Source organism: Marmota flaviventris, chromosome X, assembly GCF_047511675.1.
Source record: "Marmota flaviventris isolate mMarFla1 chromosome X, mMarFla1.hap1, whole genome shotgun sequence".
Classification (NCBI taxonomy): Eukaryota; Metazoa; Chordata; class Mammalia; order Rodentia; family Sciuridae; genus Marmota; species Marmota flaviventris.
This window is the reverse complement of record NC_092518.1, coordinates 130,578,784-130,595,884: the sequence shown is the minus strand read 5'-3', so window position 1 is coordinate 130,595,884 and position 17,101 is coordinate 130,578,784. Positions and strand designations below refer to the sequence as shown.

Below are 17,101 nucleotides of genomic sequence, written 5' to 3'. Positions count from 1 at the left end.
AATGCAAATAATTTTCAAAAAAGCTAAAAAGGATTGAATTTTCACCATAAAAAATGATAAATTTTACAGAGATAAATATGTAAACAACCTGATTTATATAAATATATACATAAATAAACCTGATTTAAACATTGCACAATGTCTACATGTGCTGAAACAATACATGGTACTCCATTAATGTGTGCAATTTTATGCATCAGTTAAATATTTGAAACATCAAAAATTAAGAAACTGAATATCCTATGTGATGTTATTAGGAGGTGGGGTCTTTTGGAAGTGATTAGGTATGAGGGTAGAACTCACATGAATGAGAACTAGTGTCCTGATAAAAGAGGCTTAGGGAGTCTGTTTATCCCTTCTATTATATGAGGACACATGGCACTTCCAGCTTCCAGTAGTGTGAGAAACAATTTTTTGTTGTTTTTGAAGCCACCGTCTTTGGAATTCCATTATAGCAGCCTGAACTGACAATGAGCACACAAGGAGAGATCATCTGTCTTCTCCCTTAAGCACTTGACTCATAGCTAACTAAGTTGATTTCTGTCTAAGTTCTATTATGGTTTCTAAAGATTTCTTAGGCTACACACCCTTTTCTGTTATTCTCCTTCCTCATTTCAATTATAAATTGGTTGTTTAAAAAAGGACAATTCAAGTCATATGATTCCCTCCACACCTCATAAGAAGCCCACTCTCCCAGAGTTCTGGAGAAGAGGGGGTTTAGGGGAGTCCTCTGAGTATCTACACTGGCTGAGTTTCAGACTCTGCCTGGTAGAGAAGGTTCTGGTCTCCGATCATGCAACTCTCTATTCTTCATGAGGGAGGAAGGGCTAGCTCTGGGAACAAAAAGGCAGGCTCATGTATAACCTGCCACTATGCCTGAGAAAACAGACTTTTCTAATATATTGAGTATCTAGTGACAATGGGATCCATCAGTTACAATAAACTTAGGTTCAGCCTTCAAAGTCAACATATATGGGATATACTTTTATTTAGGTTGTGGAGTTTATTATCTAACATCACTAAAGAAATTATTCAAAATTTTTAGTTTGATTTGACTTAATAATAAAATTTTATATATACAGCACAGGTTTTATATAGATAGCAACTGGTGATTAACTGTAAAGAGTATCAATTCATATCCTATTCCCAGATTTAAAGTTGTCTGCAGATGCAGTCAAGTTTCAGAACACGTGAACCTGACTCTGAGCCAGAAGTCAGGAGACTCAGGCTGTTACTTGGAGCCAGTCATTCCACAGTGAAACAGACTGAATGTGGGAGCCCCTCTAAAACTAGGCAGTTTCCTCCTGCTGCGAGTAAAGGCTTAGAGGCAGCCACCTGACCTGGGAGAAGGCTGTCCCCTCCGGCAGACTGTCTAGAACAAACTAAAAAAATCTGTGCATATGTGTGTGTATGTGTGTGTGTGTGTGTATGTGTGTGTGTACATATATATGTCTCCTGCCTTTTGTCTCACTTTGCCATCTGACTCCTCTGAAACCATTAGCTCAGTCTTCTACCAGCTTTCTATCTTAAAGCTGGCTTGGAATAAAACCTATTTTCCTAACAATTTCACTCTTAGTATTTCTGTATCAGCAAAAGGGCCCCCACCCTTACCCACTTACAGGAATTAGTGCCACACAGTAACATTTTTAAGTCACAACATGGCCTTCATTGTCTCTCTTTAAATCAAGACTACCTCAACCTTGGTGGGCCTTACCTCCCTCCTTCTAGCACTTAGCACTCCTCTAAGACCTTGCTCTACCTTCTGCCTTCCTTCAAGGCTACCTTGGAATGAGACCTATTTTCCTACATATTTGTGGAGCAGCAAGCTATAAAGCCTAGTTTCTTCCTTGGCCTCTAGGTAATAACTGCTGGAATCCCATTTCCCCAGAGGGAAAATATGGGATTTATCTAGATAAGCTCTTCAGGCCCTGTGGTGTTGGGAGAGTTTTGGGAGTTAACCTTCCTGAATTCGTAAGGTATCCTTCATTTTCAGCCCCACTTGTCAAAATTATATTATAAACCAAAGCAAGAACTCCAAGTTGTCTGCAGCTATTCACAAGGTAGAGTTGGGTATGTCCCATTTATAAAATATTGTGTTCTAAGTCAGTGTTAGATCTCAGAGTCCTAAATGACAGAATTTGAAGAAAGAATAGGGATGATCTGCATCAGAGGTTCTCAAAGAGGGGGACCTTGGAGCAGTGGCAGCAGCACCCCTTAGAAACCTGTTAGAAATTCCCAGGACCCCTGCAGAACCTATGGAATCAGAAACTCTGGGGGTGGAACCCAGAAATGTGCATTTAAACAAGTTCTCTGGAACATACTCCAATGTGACATAATGTGATTTCCTCCAGCCCTCTCATTATACAGAACAGAAGACCGGGTCTCAAAGAAGCAAGAATCACATGACTCCCTGCCACCCCTGTGTGGCAGAATATGACATGGACAATGGATTGGTGACCACTCTCTGTTACTTTTCAATCCCCCCTTTCCAAATTGGAAGGTTTTCTTTCTTTCTTTTTTCTGTACTCCTGCTCTTTCTCTGCCCAGGTAAGTACAATGACCAAGGAATCACTGAAGGTGAAGAGAGAGCCACATAGTGACCCAATTGTGAGGATGGTGTATCTCTCAGGGTTTCAAGTTTGGAGCTGGAGCTCTTCAGAGAAGAGTAAATAGGATTTCTATAGGGGGAGAGAGAGAGTTTTGGGGAGGTATGTGCAAGGAAGAGAGAGTGTATGGATGAGGAGGAGCGAGGATACACCTGCAGTAGTGAATACTGTTGGTGGTCTGGCCAAAACTGAATTATTCTCTTGATGACTTCCCCCCATTTTCATTCAGGTAGCCTTACTTGTCCTATGCCACCTATACACTTTGGTTAACCTGCCTTTACTTTAGGTCCTAGAGATGGGCACTTAGCATCACTGACATGAATTTGAGCACAGTAAGTATGTGATCAGTGCAGGTTAGTAAGCTCAGAAGTCCCCAGAGACTTCTGGGAAAGAAGCCTCCTTTGCTCTTCCAGCAGAGAGACTAGAAGCAATGCCTGCTTTCTGAATGGGGACAGGAATTGTTGGCTGTTATCATGTGCCCACAAGGGGGAGCCAGCTACAGGATGAGGCCCATGCTATGTAAGGCAGAGCTAGCCAGAAAGAAACAGCTTCTGGTGACTGCTGAGCTGAACCCTGAAGTCTGTCCAACTGCTAGACTTTCACTTTCCTGGGGTTAGTAAGCACCCTTTATTCAACCCAGTGTGAACTGGGTTTTCTGCTATGAACTGGGTTGTCTGCTATGGGCAACTGAATACATTCTAACTGATAAAGAATCTAGCCTGGCCCCTCAGACCTCTGAGTTCATGATCTCTGCACTATGCCTTTAGCCTCACATTAGAGCAAACTTCATTTCTAATGATGAAGCTTGGGACTGTTTAACTCTGCTGAGCCCTGAGTCATGTTTCTTTATCCATAGACCAGGCCACCTAAAGACAAAACTAATATACTTGAATTGTCCAGCGTGCTCTAGCAAACCCATCTAGTACAGATCAAATATTGCAATCTTAGGCTTTTCATTCAGATCTAAAGTATGGCACTCAAGCTCTTAATTATGCATTAGTTGAATGTGATACACATTTTAGAAGAAATAGTTTAGCTTAACATTAAGAATGTCTGGATCATATTCAATTTCGACGCAAACATGAATATGTACTTTGTGGGTTTCTATGAAGAAAATAATTGATGATTCAAACTGGAATTCATCTATAGAAAATAGGCAGTGCTAGCTCCTAAAAGCAATTATTGGCACCAAGCTCCTGAATTTTTTAAATCCTTTGAAAAGTCTTAGGATACACCAGAAAGTCAAAATTTGATTTCAGAGGTAATAACTAAACAAAAACCCTAAAAGCCTGTAAAAGGTGTTGCTGAGTAGGAAGCTGATGGTTCTAGGAACAATTGTGAGGGTTGGCTCATTCTCTTTCTCTGTAGTCCAATATTATATCAAAAATTTTGTGTATAGGATGGTGAGAAATAGAAACAAATGATGTATAGGACTACAGAGAATGCTTATAAACCTCAGTGGGGGGTTGTTATGAATCGGAGTTGGCATGAACAATGGGCTTAGGCAGGGCAGATGGGGGATGTGGCTATCACCCTTGTAAGTGGATCATAGGAGGGCAGGAACAAAGCAGAATGTTTGGAACATGGGAAGAGAACCTCTTGCTCTCTTCTCCACTGGGCCAAATGCATCTGGAGAATTTTAGGTCCATCCAGTAGAGCCTTGCTCACCCAGAGGGCTTCATGTCAATGCCCTGGGCACAGTTCAGAAGCAGGAAGTAAGGATATGGGCAAAAAATTGGGTGGGAATAGAGGCTCAGTAGGAATATTAGAGTTGTCTTCAAATCTGTGAAGTGCTTTTAAGACTTGATGGGCATATAGGACTAGAATGTTGACCAACCTCAAGATCATGCAATTCTTTTAAAAAAATGAGGCTCAGAGCAAGATGCTAAAATCTAAATTAAATGTCAATCTACCTCTGACAAGTCACAAAAAGATTTATTGCTTGTAGCAGGGCCTTGGTAGAACCTTGTAAATTCCTAAGGCTAAGACATTATTTCAAAAGCAGACTAATATAGTCTTTCAACAGATGAGTCCTTGGCTATAATCTTGCCTTTTGCAGTGTGGGGTAACCCCTGGGTTTGGAAAAGAAGTACTTCTCAGCAGCTTCTGAGGAAAGAGGCAGGCAGAACAGATCCCCATGAATTCAGAAGGAATTGACATTGCCAAGGCTATTGCCAGAGGCTGCTCTTTCAACCTCATTCTGCTCCTTTGATCTGTATCAATCTTGAACTATAGTTACTAATAGAGTAATAAAAGAAATCAGGAGACCTTTCCAGGTAGAGTCATGTGGGAGGGAATCTCCTTGTGATGTAATTGTTCTGCTAAAGAAAACTCTTCTACATCAAAACTAATAAAGAAAATTGAAGAAACTACCAATATAGCTGTCAAAATGCTAAAAACAAAACCCAAAAGAGAGAATCTCCATAAGCAAAGTAGGATCTGTACTCACAAACTAAGAAAATAAAATAATGAATTTTCAAAACAGTTGTGGGAGCTTGCTATAATTTGGAAATTCAATGCACCCCCAAAGGCTCATGTGTTATAGGCTTGGTAACCAGTCTATTGGCAGGTGGCAAAACCTTTAGGAGGTAGGGCCTTGTGGGAGGAAATGAGGTCATTGGGGGCATGTCCTTGAAGGGGATATTGGGATCCTAGCCTCTTCTTCTTCCTTCTTTTTCTTCCCAGCTGCCATGAGGTAACATGGCACCCCTATAGTGTTCTGCCTTGCCACAAGCACAAAAGCAACAGAGCCAACAGGAAACTTTTCTCCTTTTAACTTGATTATCTCAGTACTTTGTTATAGCAATGGAAAGGTAACAGAGCTTAATTCAAATGCAGTCAAGTGTTCTTATAAGTTACATTTTAAGTGTAATATATGATGAACAGCCTTCAAAACATGCCCACTTGATCCTTTGCTAGTCAAAAAGAAATAGCAGAGTTATCAACACACTGTAAGTATAGACCACTCACTGCTCACATGACTGACTGCAATTGAATGAGTGTAAGTGCTGCCTAAGAGTGTTATGAACAAATCTTAACTGGGAAAAAGCAATGAAATTGAATGGTCTGAATTTCTAAGCTAGCTTTTTTTTTTCTTATCATGTGTGGCTGTCATTGTGGTATGTGAAACGGCAGCCAGAAGTCTTGTTTTGTCCTTGTAAATTGTATTAAATGATGACAGCAGCAGCAGAAGCAGCAACAACAACAATAGAACACCCAGTACAAATTATCACTGGAAGTATAAAGCTCTGCATTTTTTGGAAGTTGAAGAAATACATGTATTTAGATATTGCACACTTGCTATAGAATGACAAGAAACCCAACTGGACCAGAAAAGAAATCACACTATAGGCAGTGGCCCTACATTTAGAGGCCAACTTCTCCCTTCTCCTCAGCTTGAGACTACACAGGTTCATTAGGCTCCTAAGCTGTGAAGACACAGTTTCTATGGATAATTACCCTTAAACATGCAAAAGTCTCCAGAACCTAACATTCTATAAAGGCTGGAACTCATTCATTCACCCCTACATTTTTCTGCTCATTCATTCAAAGGGTCCTTCAGCTCACATTTACAGAGTTAGTAAGACATCTTCCTGTGACTGAGGAACTTACTACCAAGTGGGGTAGCAGATAAGACACAACCAGTTAAGAAGTTCACGTCACCAAACCCTGAGAGGCAGAAAGCAAAGGCCTTGTGAGCTTGGGTGTGAGTAGTGACATAAAAACCAGGTATACAACTTTCCCCAAGTCATTTGGTCAGGGTTCTCACTTCCTACTTATATGCCAGTGTCATAGCCCTTAAGAGCTCGCTGTCACATGGCTGAGAGACTTAACATTTTCCAGCACTCTGTTCCAAGTACCAGTACTTATTCCAGAGGGACAGTTTGCACAGAAAAGCATCATTTTGTTGACTCCTGTATTACTCAGCAAGCTGTGAGTCATCCTCGTGTTTCCAGACTTGTGGATAAACCAGAGGGCCATTGAAGCAAGTGGGGTTTCTTATCCCATTCAAAAGCAGAGATGATACCCATCCCCATTTACAGCCATTTCTTTGTCCCTCCACCCAACATGCTTTCATTTCTCCAAAATGCCTAGAGAATGACAGTCATTTTGTTTAATTTGCCAGAAAAGTTATTTCTAAGCACTAGCTATGCCAGGTGACTCTATCCTGTGTGTTTAACCTCCATGCACCTCACTAAGACATGCAGAAAACCCAATGGACCACACAAAATGACAAGTGGACATGCAATCAATTCTGCTCCTCCCCAAGATGGAAAACAGGCAGCTGAGCTTGCTGCCCTGCCACTTTATAATGCACACTAATTTACTGGAAATGGCAATATTAGCAAGTGTTTTAAAACTGCAGGTTTTTTCTTTTTGTTTTGGTAAGGCACCCAGTCAGGTGTCACTTAATGAGACACATTCTGAGAAATGTGTTGCTAGGTGATTTTGTCTTGGTAGGAATGTCCTAGAATACACTTACAGAAACCTAGATGGCACAGGTCAACTACTCATGTGGCCTGTTTTAAATTTTTTGGTACTAGGGATTGAACCCAGAGGTGCTTTACCACTAAGCTATATATCCAGCCCTTTTATTTTTTAACACAGGATCTCACTAAGTTGCTGAGGCTGACCTTGAACTTTTGATCCTCCTGCCTTTGCCTCCTGAGTTTCTGAGACTATAGGGGTACATCACCATGGTTGGCTCCTCATGGCCTCTTGATACAATCAATAGACTTGGTAGACACAAAAAGTATGAGATTACTGATGACATGACACTGCACATTGTTTCAACAGTAAGTGATTTTGTTTATAAGCAGAAGGAGTACAGTCAAAAATAAAGATTAAAAGGTATAGTATACTATATGCTTAAACCAGCAATATAGTTATTTACTATTATTCATTGTATGTGCTATTCTTTCATATGACCAGTTTTTTTTTTTTTTTAACAGCAGCATCACTGCAAACAATTCAATGTGTTACACTATGACCGCTATGGTGAGAGTAATTTTTTGGTTCCATTATAACCTTATAAGAGCACTTTCATATATTCAGTCTGTTGTTGACAGAAACATCATTTTATGGTGCAAGACTGTATGTAGCATAAAACTGACCATTTTGATCTTTTAAGTGTATAATTCAGTGGCATCAAGTTCTTTCACAATGTTGTGCAACCATCATCAGTGTCCATCTGCAGAACTTTTCATCTTGCACAACTGAACCTCTGGTCCTTTCATCTGTGAGTGAAACTTGCCTAATATGGGATGAAGGAACAAAGCACCGAAGAAACAGACAGACAGGGGCCTATAGTCCTCTCACTATCTTAGAAACTGTTATTCAAATGGGATTCAGGAGTCAACGAAGTTTCAGGACAGCTGCAGAGGTGGGACTGCACGTGGGATGGGGTGATCTCTTTGGATCTCCCTGTTTTCTGCTTTCAACAACCTCAGTATTTTGGATGGGGAGAAACCTTCATTTGTGATGAGTCCTCATCCACAAGAAACAAACAAAAATACACTCTGGAAAACCAGCTATCCATGTGTACAAGAATGAAACTAGGCTGTTATCTCTCACCCTGCAGAAAAGATAACTCAAAGTGGATTAAAGACCTAGGAATTAGACCAGAAGCTTAGCAATTGCTAGAAGAAAACACAGGACCAACCAATACTCCAACCTATTGGCACAGACACTAACTTCCTTTAAAATCCCTAAAATTCAAGAAATAAAATCAAGAATTAATAAATGGGATGGCATCAAATTAAAAATCCTACAACACAATAAAACAAGAAAAAGCAGTGTTTGCCATTGTGGGCAAAATAACGAAATTAAATACAATTCAAAGTGTTTCAGCTCCTTAGAACAAAGGAGAAACTTTCCTTGGGGGTAGAAGGTGGAGTGCTTTAACCATAATAAGTACAGATCTCTCTCCATTTCCATGGAGACTTAGTTTCAGAATTTCCCTCAGATCCCTAAATCTGCGGATGGTGACAGCCCTTACTTTGAATAATCTCCAGATAAATTATACTAGCAATACAATGTGAATGCTATGCAAATACTTACATTGTATTGTTTAGGGAATAATGAAAAAGAATAAATAAAAAGTTTGTACATGTTCACTATAGATACACATTTAAAAAATATTTTTGATCCAGAGTTAGTTGAATCTGGGACTAGAGAAAGCATAGATATGGACAGCCAACTGTATTCTACCTCCTGCTGTTCCTTTCAAGCTCAAAAATAACCAGGTCAGAGGACACACAGTTAGTTTACAAAGCAGGACCAGATTGTGGGATTTGTCAAACTCCAAGGAACATATCAGGGTCTTCAAGTGGCAGATGACCCCAGCCTGCTGTAAGCAGCTGTGGTTGGATCCTTATCCCTTCCTTCTGCCTACCTAAAGTCATACTGGGGTCACATTTGTCACTCATCATCCACATGGCTCTTAGTGCCTCAGCTATTTGTGCTAGGAGGGAAAACTTGGCCTTGAGCCCAGCCTCAAGATCTGCTGGGGGCCCCAAGGCAAAGGTCCCAGTGTCTGTTGCTCTGTGCCATTTCCCTTCAGGCCTTTGTGCTGGGAGTGTTGGACTTCAGAGGACTAGGTGTGCCAGGGATCAGACAGGCCCATTGGTGAGGGTTGTGAGGGATTTCCCCAAGAGCCTACCTCAGATGAAGCTGCCTGGACCCCACCATAGACACAGCCCCTCAGGGAGGGCAGACGGTGAGATCACTGCCTTCCCAAATGTTGAGCGCTCACTGCTGCCTGAGCTAAGGAGATGTGACGCTTCTTGTCAAAGACAGAAAACAGAGCAGACCCAGTAGGAGCTTAATTCAGGCTTCTCCAAGGCAGGCTGGGTTCACCTCTCTCTCTCCTCTCAGAATTTGTCAAAACAACATCATGTGCCTTTTGGTCTACTTCTCTGCAGCTGCCCTCTTCCCCCTGTGCCTCGCAGCCTGCCTCAAGGATCGGATTCCAGGATTTTTTGTTCTTATTCCAACTGGCCACCATCCACATCCCTCCTCCCCATGAAGCCTCACTTGCAGCCCTGCAGATCTGAGCAGGGCTCCAAAGCACGTGCACTGAGGGCCTCTGGCTAGAGGCAGCCTCCTGCTATCCTGCTATCCCTGCTCTCGTGCACTGCAACTTCCATCTCTTTGAAGATCTTGTTTTCCTGTTTAAGTAAATGAAAGTTCTATTCTCCAGTAGCCAATGAACTAAATCCTAACCTTGATTTTTGCAACACACTCAAGAATCTCTTACAGTTTTCAGGTTGAGGGGGTATCAAATCATGGGGACAAAATTCATTTTACCTCACTTTGATTAAAAACAGATATGTCACCCAGTCTGAGGGTAAGGTGGGGCAGATATAGTATTGGAGTAGAACAAACTCACTCTGAGTGTGTCATGAGAGAGATTTAAAAATCCTTCTCTCAGTAATTCCAGGTCCATATCTCTTTACTGTAATTTCAAGTTTCAAGACGCTTTGAAAGTTAAAGTTTATGTTTGTAAATCTGGTCACAAATTTTACTTTGGGCAATATTTGACCTGGACTTCAATATGAATGCTTATCTGCAAAAATAATAAAATGTTTCTCCAGATTCCACTGGAGGGTTGTGTGTATTTGGGATTTACACCATATTACCGTGATCAAGTCTCAAATGGTCTCCACTAGACTGTCATTGGCCACATGGGCTTTAGATCTGAGGCCACAAGCCTACACTGGTCCTGCCTAAGTGTATGCCTGAGTAATTTCATCTTATTTTTTTGTGGTGCTAGGGATTGAACCCAGGGCCTTGTGCATGCAAGGAAAGCACTCTACCAACTGAGTTATAGCCCCAGTCCCTAATTTCATCTTCTTTATCTTCTCAACACCTTTGTGTTAGAGACTGTTTTTTCCCCATTTGCTGCTGAGGTTCAGGAACATTGCTCAGTGTCTACAACCAGACTGGAAACTACTTCTGTCTGCATCCAGTGCCCTTGTTTAACCTGCCACACTGAACTGCTTTCCTGAAGCCAGACAAGCATTTGCCTTTTACCTGACATGGAAGTGAATGGTTCAGTGAAACTCAATCATTATTTCAACAAGTAAAGTGAAATTCCCCCAAGTTGAGAAATACTAGCCTGCAAATAAGAATGAGATCCTATAAACAACTGAATTTTGCTTTTCTGATTACTGTAGGGTTTGTTTCTCACCTCACATTTAGAAACTATTCCTTTAAAAAAATACGATCCACCTGGGCACAGTGGTGCGCACCTATAATCCCAGTGAAATGGGAGGCTGAGGCAGGAGAATTGCAAGTTTGAGTTCAGCCTCCACAACTCAGTGAGACCCCCGGTAACTAGTGAGGGCTGGGGATTAGCTCAGTAGTAAACTGTCCCTAAGTTTAATGCCCTTGGTTTCAATCCCTCCTATGGTGGTAGGGGTGGGTAGAAAAGCTAAGATTGAGATTCAAACATATCTCCATTGTAACTCAGGAAAAGTGCCCCAAGCTAACAAATGCCATGTAAAGCTGAGTTTGTAGACCTTAAAGTTACTGGGTAAGGTCAAGAGAAGGAAAAGAGGGAACAGGGGGCTGCTTGTGGCATTCTGGCTGAAAGAGAGCCATGTAGAAATTGGAGTGCTAAGGAGAGTTGGGGCAAGAGCAGAGACAGCAAAGTGAACATGGCTCTTTCCTTTTTCTTCCAGCCCTGGGTTTCTTGCGGGTGTGGGGGGTGTGGGGGGTGTGGGAGTGGGGGAGTGGGGGGGTGGGGGGGTGGGGGCATGGCCTAGAACAGGAAGGTCCTGCAACTCTTGTCAGCCTCATGGCAGACACAAAGCTGGAGAAAAGTGCTTTTCACATTCTGTCCTGACAAAGTTCCTGGTTTGAGATTCATACCTTAGCCCCAGAAAAACAGATCTGGGGGTTCAAGGTCAAGAGTTAAAAGTCATAGTGGTTATAAAAACCTTTTGCCAAGCCCTTTCCAAAGTACTTCAGATTTCTAAACATTTAATCCTCAAATGACCTCTCATCACACCATTTTGTAGAAGAGGAAACAGGTAAGAAGTGAAGGTAGGAACAGAAAGTTCCAGAGGCAATGCCTCATGCACAGAAGTATGAATGTGGGCTCTGTATCCAGACTCTGTGTTGTTTGACTTGCTGAGTGACTGTGGGTTACCTCTGAGGATTCAAATGAGAAAAGGCAAGTGAATCACTGAGTCCCATGTCTAGTCCTTGAGTACAGGCTGACACTGTCTGGGAAGGTAATTCTCCTGACAATATGTCATGTAGGGAGCCCAGACTCTCTCTGCTGTCAGAGGTCTCTGAGCCCCTTTTGGCTTCTAGCCTTAGAGAGCATGGCTGCTTGGTCTTTCTCCTGAAAACATTCTCCAGTCCCATCTGAGTAACCGGTTGGATGTGATTTCCATGATTCCAGGTGATCTGGCTCTGGGACAATGCACCAAGCCTATGAATGTACCCAATTGCAGACAAAACAAAACAACAATGGCTCAAAATGTTAGATGGTGAAATACCTCTAGGATAAGGGCCATGCTTACTACTGAGAATTCCAGAGTCGATGCCACTGCTCCACCAAGATAGCTGCAGAAGTCCATGCAAACAGATAGCAACAGCACTATCATGAAACCAAACCACAGTGTTCCTCAACTGCAGACAAAGGCCTGAGTCCCCAGGTGGTCTGCCCTGTCATGCCTGCTGAGTCAGTCCTCATGCTGCTTACTATGGCCACCCACCTGGGAGCTCTGCCTTCTGTGTACATAAATGGAATGATCAATTCCCTGGTGTCAAGCACTCTGCTTGGTTAGGCTCCATGAGACCTGAATGAAAAAATTATTTATCTCTAGGGGGCTGCCATGGTCATCCTTGAATAGGAGTTCAGTTCCTCACTGGAGCTTTCCTTGGGTTAGGTCCCTGACCAAGCACTTTAAAGACATCTTCTCCTTGAATGCTGTATAGAAGACGGAGGCCATGTGGGAAATGGAAGCATGAAGGATAGTCAGGAGAATGCTTCCTGATGGCACAGTGCTTGAGCCTTAGGGAACTACAGGAGTTGGACAGGAGAGAAAAGGGATGAAGAAAGAGCTAGGCATGGGGAAGAGCAGGGGGTCAAGGCTAAGACTACACAGGGTGGATTAAGATGTTAGTGAAGCAAAGTACAAGGCATAGGCACTGAGTCTAAGAAGGTTGGTGGGGGCCATGCTATGACCCTCTGGGGACTTTTGAGCAAGTGGGAAACATGACCAGGGCAACTCTTAGAAAAGTGGATGGTTCTTTGGGGGAAACTAGTTAAGAGTCAACTGCATAAATTCATATTTTGAATCAAGAGGATCCAAACTTGGGAAAGGATAAAATGATAGAAAAGAGGATCATGACTAACAGTATTCTGGGCAGGCATACATGAGACATGGCCTCTATTGAGCTCTGCCTCCAAGTAGTCATCCTTCACAAAATCTCTCTGGCTGACATCTAATGAAGAGAATATAGACTGGATTATTATAAAGACTATGGCTTCTGACTTGCTGGCACCTCTCTCCTGCCCACTTGGATGAAGCCAGCTACCATGCAGTGAGATGCTCTGTGAAGAGGATATGTGTTAAGGAACTAGTTTGTGAGGAACTGAACACTCAGCCCCATAGCCTGCAAGGAACTACTTCCTGCCAACAACCATGTGAGTGAGCCTGGAAGCAGATCCTTCCTTGTGGAGTCTTGCATGACTGCAGCCTTCTGAGAGACAGTGAGCCAGAAGTCCCAGCTAAGCTGTTCCAGGATTCCTGACCCACAAAAACTGAGCTAATGTACACATGTGGTTCAAAATTGGTGCTTTGGGATAATTTGTTACACAGCAGATGATAACTAGTATAGGCAAAGATCAGAGCAATGACAAGTGGGAAATGTAATGAACACCACCAAGAAAACTGAGCTGCATTTAATGAATGAAAAAACTAGGAGATGAAGGAACAGGAGGGATCAAAAGTAATTTCAAGAAGAGCACAGGTTCTGGAAAAAAGCTTCCTGGCTTTAAGTTCCTGCTCTGCCCCTTGCTATCTGTGTGACTCTGGGCAAGTCATTGCAACTCTCTGAGCCTCAGTTTCTTCATTTGTAAAATGGAGACAGTAAGAGTTAACTACCTTGCTAGTGCCTGTCTTTTTCCTTCAGCACCTGCCTCAGTGTCCAACACAGTGATGAATGGAACACTGAAGTTGTTCAGCAAGTGATTGCTAAGGCATTTCTAGAAGGCTTAGTGTTCATCCTTATACCAGCAATCAGTGAAACTTCCTTGCATCCCAAGAAGACCTCACAAGTTCTGCTGCACAGCCAGTGCTGGGGAAGACAGTGCATTTCTACACAATGCTGACTTGTCCTCCTCTTGCCTTTCCTTCTCCTGGGAGCTTTGTAAGTACTGCTTTCCTCCCAGGGGAGTTGGGCGACATGAACAGGCACTGAAACCATAACCTTGGCCTCATTAACACTGCTTTACCCACGCAGAATTAGATGACTGACATAGACTTTGCCAGAGTCAAGTCCAGCCTCAGAGAGGACAATAGCCTGGATTTGCCCTCCAAAGCCAGGTTTCAATAGCATAAAACATAGTTCTTATTTCACAACAAAGGAACACCACCAGGTGTGAGATCCTCTTACCTGTCTGGGCAGAGCAGGCATGGAATCTGAGGCCACTGATCGCTGAAAGCGCTGGGATTGCTGCATCATCTGCTGCAGTAGGAATGCAGAATGGTCAGGCTGTGGTGGTGGTGGTGGTGGCGGCAGTGGCTGTGGTGGTGGTGGCAGTGGCTGTGGTGGTGGCAGCAGTGGCTGTGGTGGCTGCAGCTGTAAGGTGGCAGTGGCAGTGGAGGAGGCAGTGGCTGAGGAGGCCTGCGCTGGTGTGGGCTGCTGCAAATAGTGAAGCAGGGATTGCTGCCTGGAGGGGGCAGGCATGGAGGGTATCTTCTGGGGGCCTGGCTCAGAAACAAAGTGGGACAATGGCTTGGTGTTGCCAAAGGTAAATGGTTCAGGGGCTTCTGGGCTGGAATTGGTCAGCCCCTGTTGCATGATCATGGTCATGGTTTTGGATGAATTGCTGGTTATGGACTTGAAGATGGCATTTGCTTGCTGCTGTTGTTGCTGCTGCTGCTGCTGCTGCTGCTGTTGCTGCTGCTGCTGCTGCTGCTGCTGACTTAGCTGAGTACTGGTGGGAGGGAGGCTCCTGATCAGAGAGTACTGTGGAGTGAAGGACTGCTGTGGCAAGCCTGGGCTGGAGAGTTTCTCTGGGCGATAGGGTGGGGATGGCCCTGGATTGCTGGTGGGCAGAGCAGACATCAGGTGTCCTTGAGGACTTTTGATTGCAGAGGACACCAGGTTTGCAAGAATGGAGCTCTGTTGGCCAAACTGTGGCTGTTGATTGACAGCCACGCTGGGATGCTTCTCAGGAACATAGTGCAAGGTGGGCCCCATAGTGGCACTGCTGCCAGACGTCATGCTGGAGAGTAAGGCATTGGGCGAGGCTTGCACAGTGCTGCCTGAGGAACTGTTGGATGATATGCAGGGTCCCATGAAGCTCTGAGAGCCAAAGGGTGGTGGTGGTAGTGGTGGTGGTGGTGGGTGTGGTGATGGCACCGGACGGTAAGGTGGGGAGATGCCTGTAGGAGGCAGGCCAGACCAGGCGATGCAGGGCCTTGGGTGCTTTGTAGCAGATCCCTGCTTGCTGGCTGCCAATGCTTTCAGCTGGTTGGCATGATGCCACTGCGGCACTGGTAATGGGGGCAAAGTGACAGGGAGCATGGCCTGGGCCTGGTTCTTGGCCTGTGTTGTTGAAGGACTGACTGAGACCATCTGCTTACTGGTGGAAGGAACAGAATGGCTGATCCCAGTGGAGGAGGGCATGATTGGAACTGACACGCCAGTGACTTGGCTGCAACTCGAAGCAAAAGCCTTGCTGGAACAAACGCTCTCCAATTGTGGCATCTGAACTGGAAGCTTGGGAGGCATGCCTACGGTTGCCTGGGGAGGCATGCCTACGGTTGCCTGGGGGGGCATGCCTACGGTTGCCTGGGGGGGCATGCCTACGGTTGCCTGGGGAGGATGTAAGACCAATGGCTCTTCTGGCTTGCTCCCCAGTATATTCTCAAGATCTAATTCAGACGAAGAAGGTTCCTGAATTTTGGTTAACTCTTCCAGCAGATCTTGAAGTTCCTGGTCTTCAGCAGGTGGGCTGTTTTTCTCATAGCAAGGAGCAGAGGGTTCTTTCAGCTCCATTTCTGGGGTTGGTGGCACTCCAAATGGTGGGCCTGTGACACTGCCATTCATGGCATTATTCTCAAGTAGTAATGACTGATTAGGTACTCCCATCACTGCAGAGCTAGGATTCACTGATAACATGGGAACCTGCATCTCTGTACAGAGGGTACTGGGATGGGTACCTGGGCCCATAGAAAGGGTGACATCTTCAAGGCAGGGCCTCTTAACTTTATTAGGGTAACCCCCATCAGCCATGCCTGCAAATTGGTAGTTGTCTCCTTCCTGCCTCCTCTTAAGGGTTCCCTGTGGCTGAAAGAGAAGAAAGAAAGAAAGGGACAGGAAGGGGGAGAGAAAAAAATTTATAAAGGCTTGGCACATTAAAGTTAATGAATAGGAAACCTGCAAGATAAAACATCTCTCAGTCTAAGACTTATAGTTGTCAAAACTATAAAATATAGCCTTTAAAAAAACAACTATAATGCTTGCTTCTTTGTTCTTGTGCTTCATTTCAACAGTCCTGTTACATTTCAAATAATGAGTTATGCTACCTGGATACCAAACAGGATAAAAAGTCACATCAAGGGTATTCTTTGCCCATGTAAAGGGGAGGTCAATAAAACTATGCCAAAACCATTCTATGTACCTGTTGCCAAAGGCAGGCGTTAAAAAGCAAAGGAGAACTGGCTGAATATTTTTAATTCCTACTTGTCTACAGATACCCCTGTCTTGGTTAAATGCATCAAACTGTGGTAATAAACTAAATCTCAATAGGAATGAAGCTGATCTGGGAGTGTTCTTTTGGGCAGCTGTCTAATATATATGGTTTAGAAAAAAGTCTAAGTTTCAGAACATTGTAGTTCTCATTTCATTTATTTTTATTTACATACACACATACATGCACATACAAACACTGCTTATACATGCATATAACATAACTTTGAAGAACCTATATCCAACCATTTGGAGTAGTCATTTCTTGGGGATTACTGGCAATTCCTTTTCTATTCTCTACACTTCTGTACTGTTTGTTTTTAATGAGAAGAACTTGTAATCCAAGGGGGGAAAACCCACGTATAAGGTTATTTAAATAAGAAATTCCTCTCTGCAGATGCATCCTCAGGTTGGGGAGATATCAAACAACCGGAAAAGGCCCCTCTGTGGGATCTGTACCGTGGGAGAGCTGTTCCCCACGTATAAAAGCACAGCCTTTGGGAACAAAGCAAAACTGCCAGTAATGCAGTATTTCCTACTCTTTCATGGCTTTACAC

General features: G+C 43.5%; 1 protein-coding gene across 2 annotated transcripts in view; it reads right to left on the bottom strand.

Annotated features, from left to right (window-relative positions):
- Positions 1–17,101, bottom strand: part of Mamld1 (mastermind like domain containing 1) — a 107,886-nt gene that overhangs the window by 17,848 nt on the left and 72,937 nt on the right. For both annotated transcript variants that reach the window (XM_071606432.1, XM_027954522.2), the window contains exon 3: positions 14,241–16,142. In XM_071606432.1, coding sequence (XP_071462533.1) covers positions 14,241–16,142 — 1,902 coding nt within the window. The remainder of the gene's footprint in view (positions 1–14,240; positions 16,143–17,101) is intronic.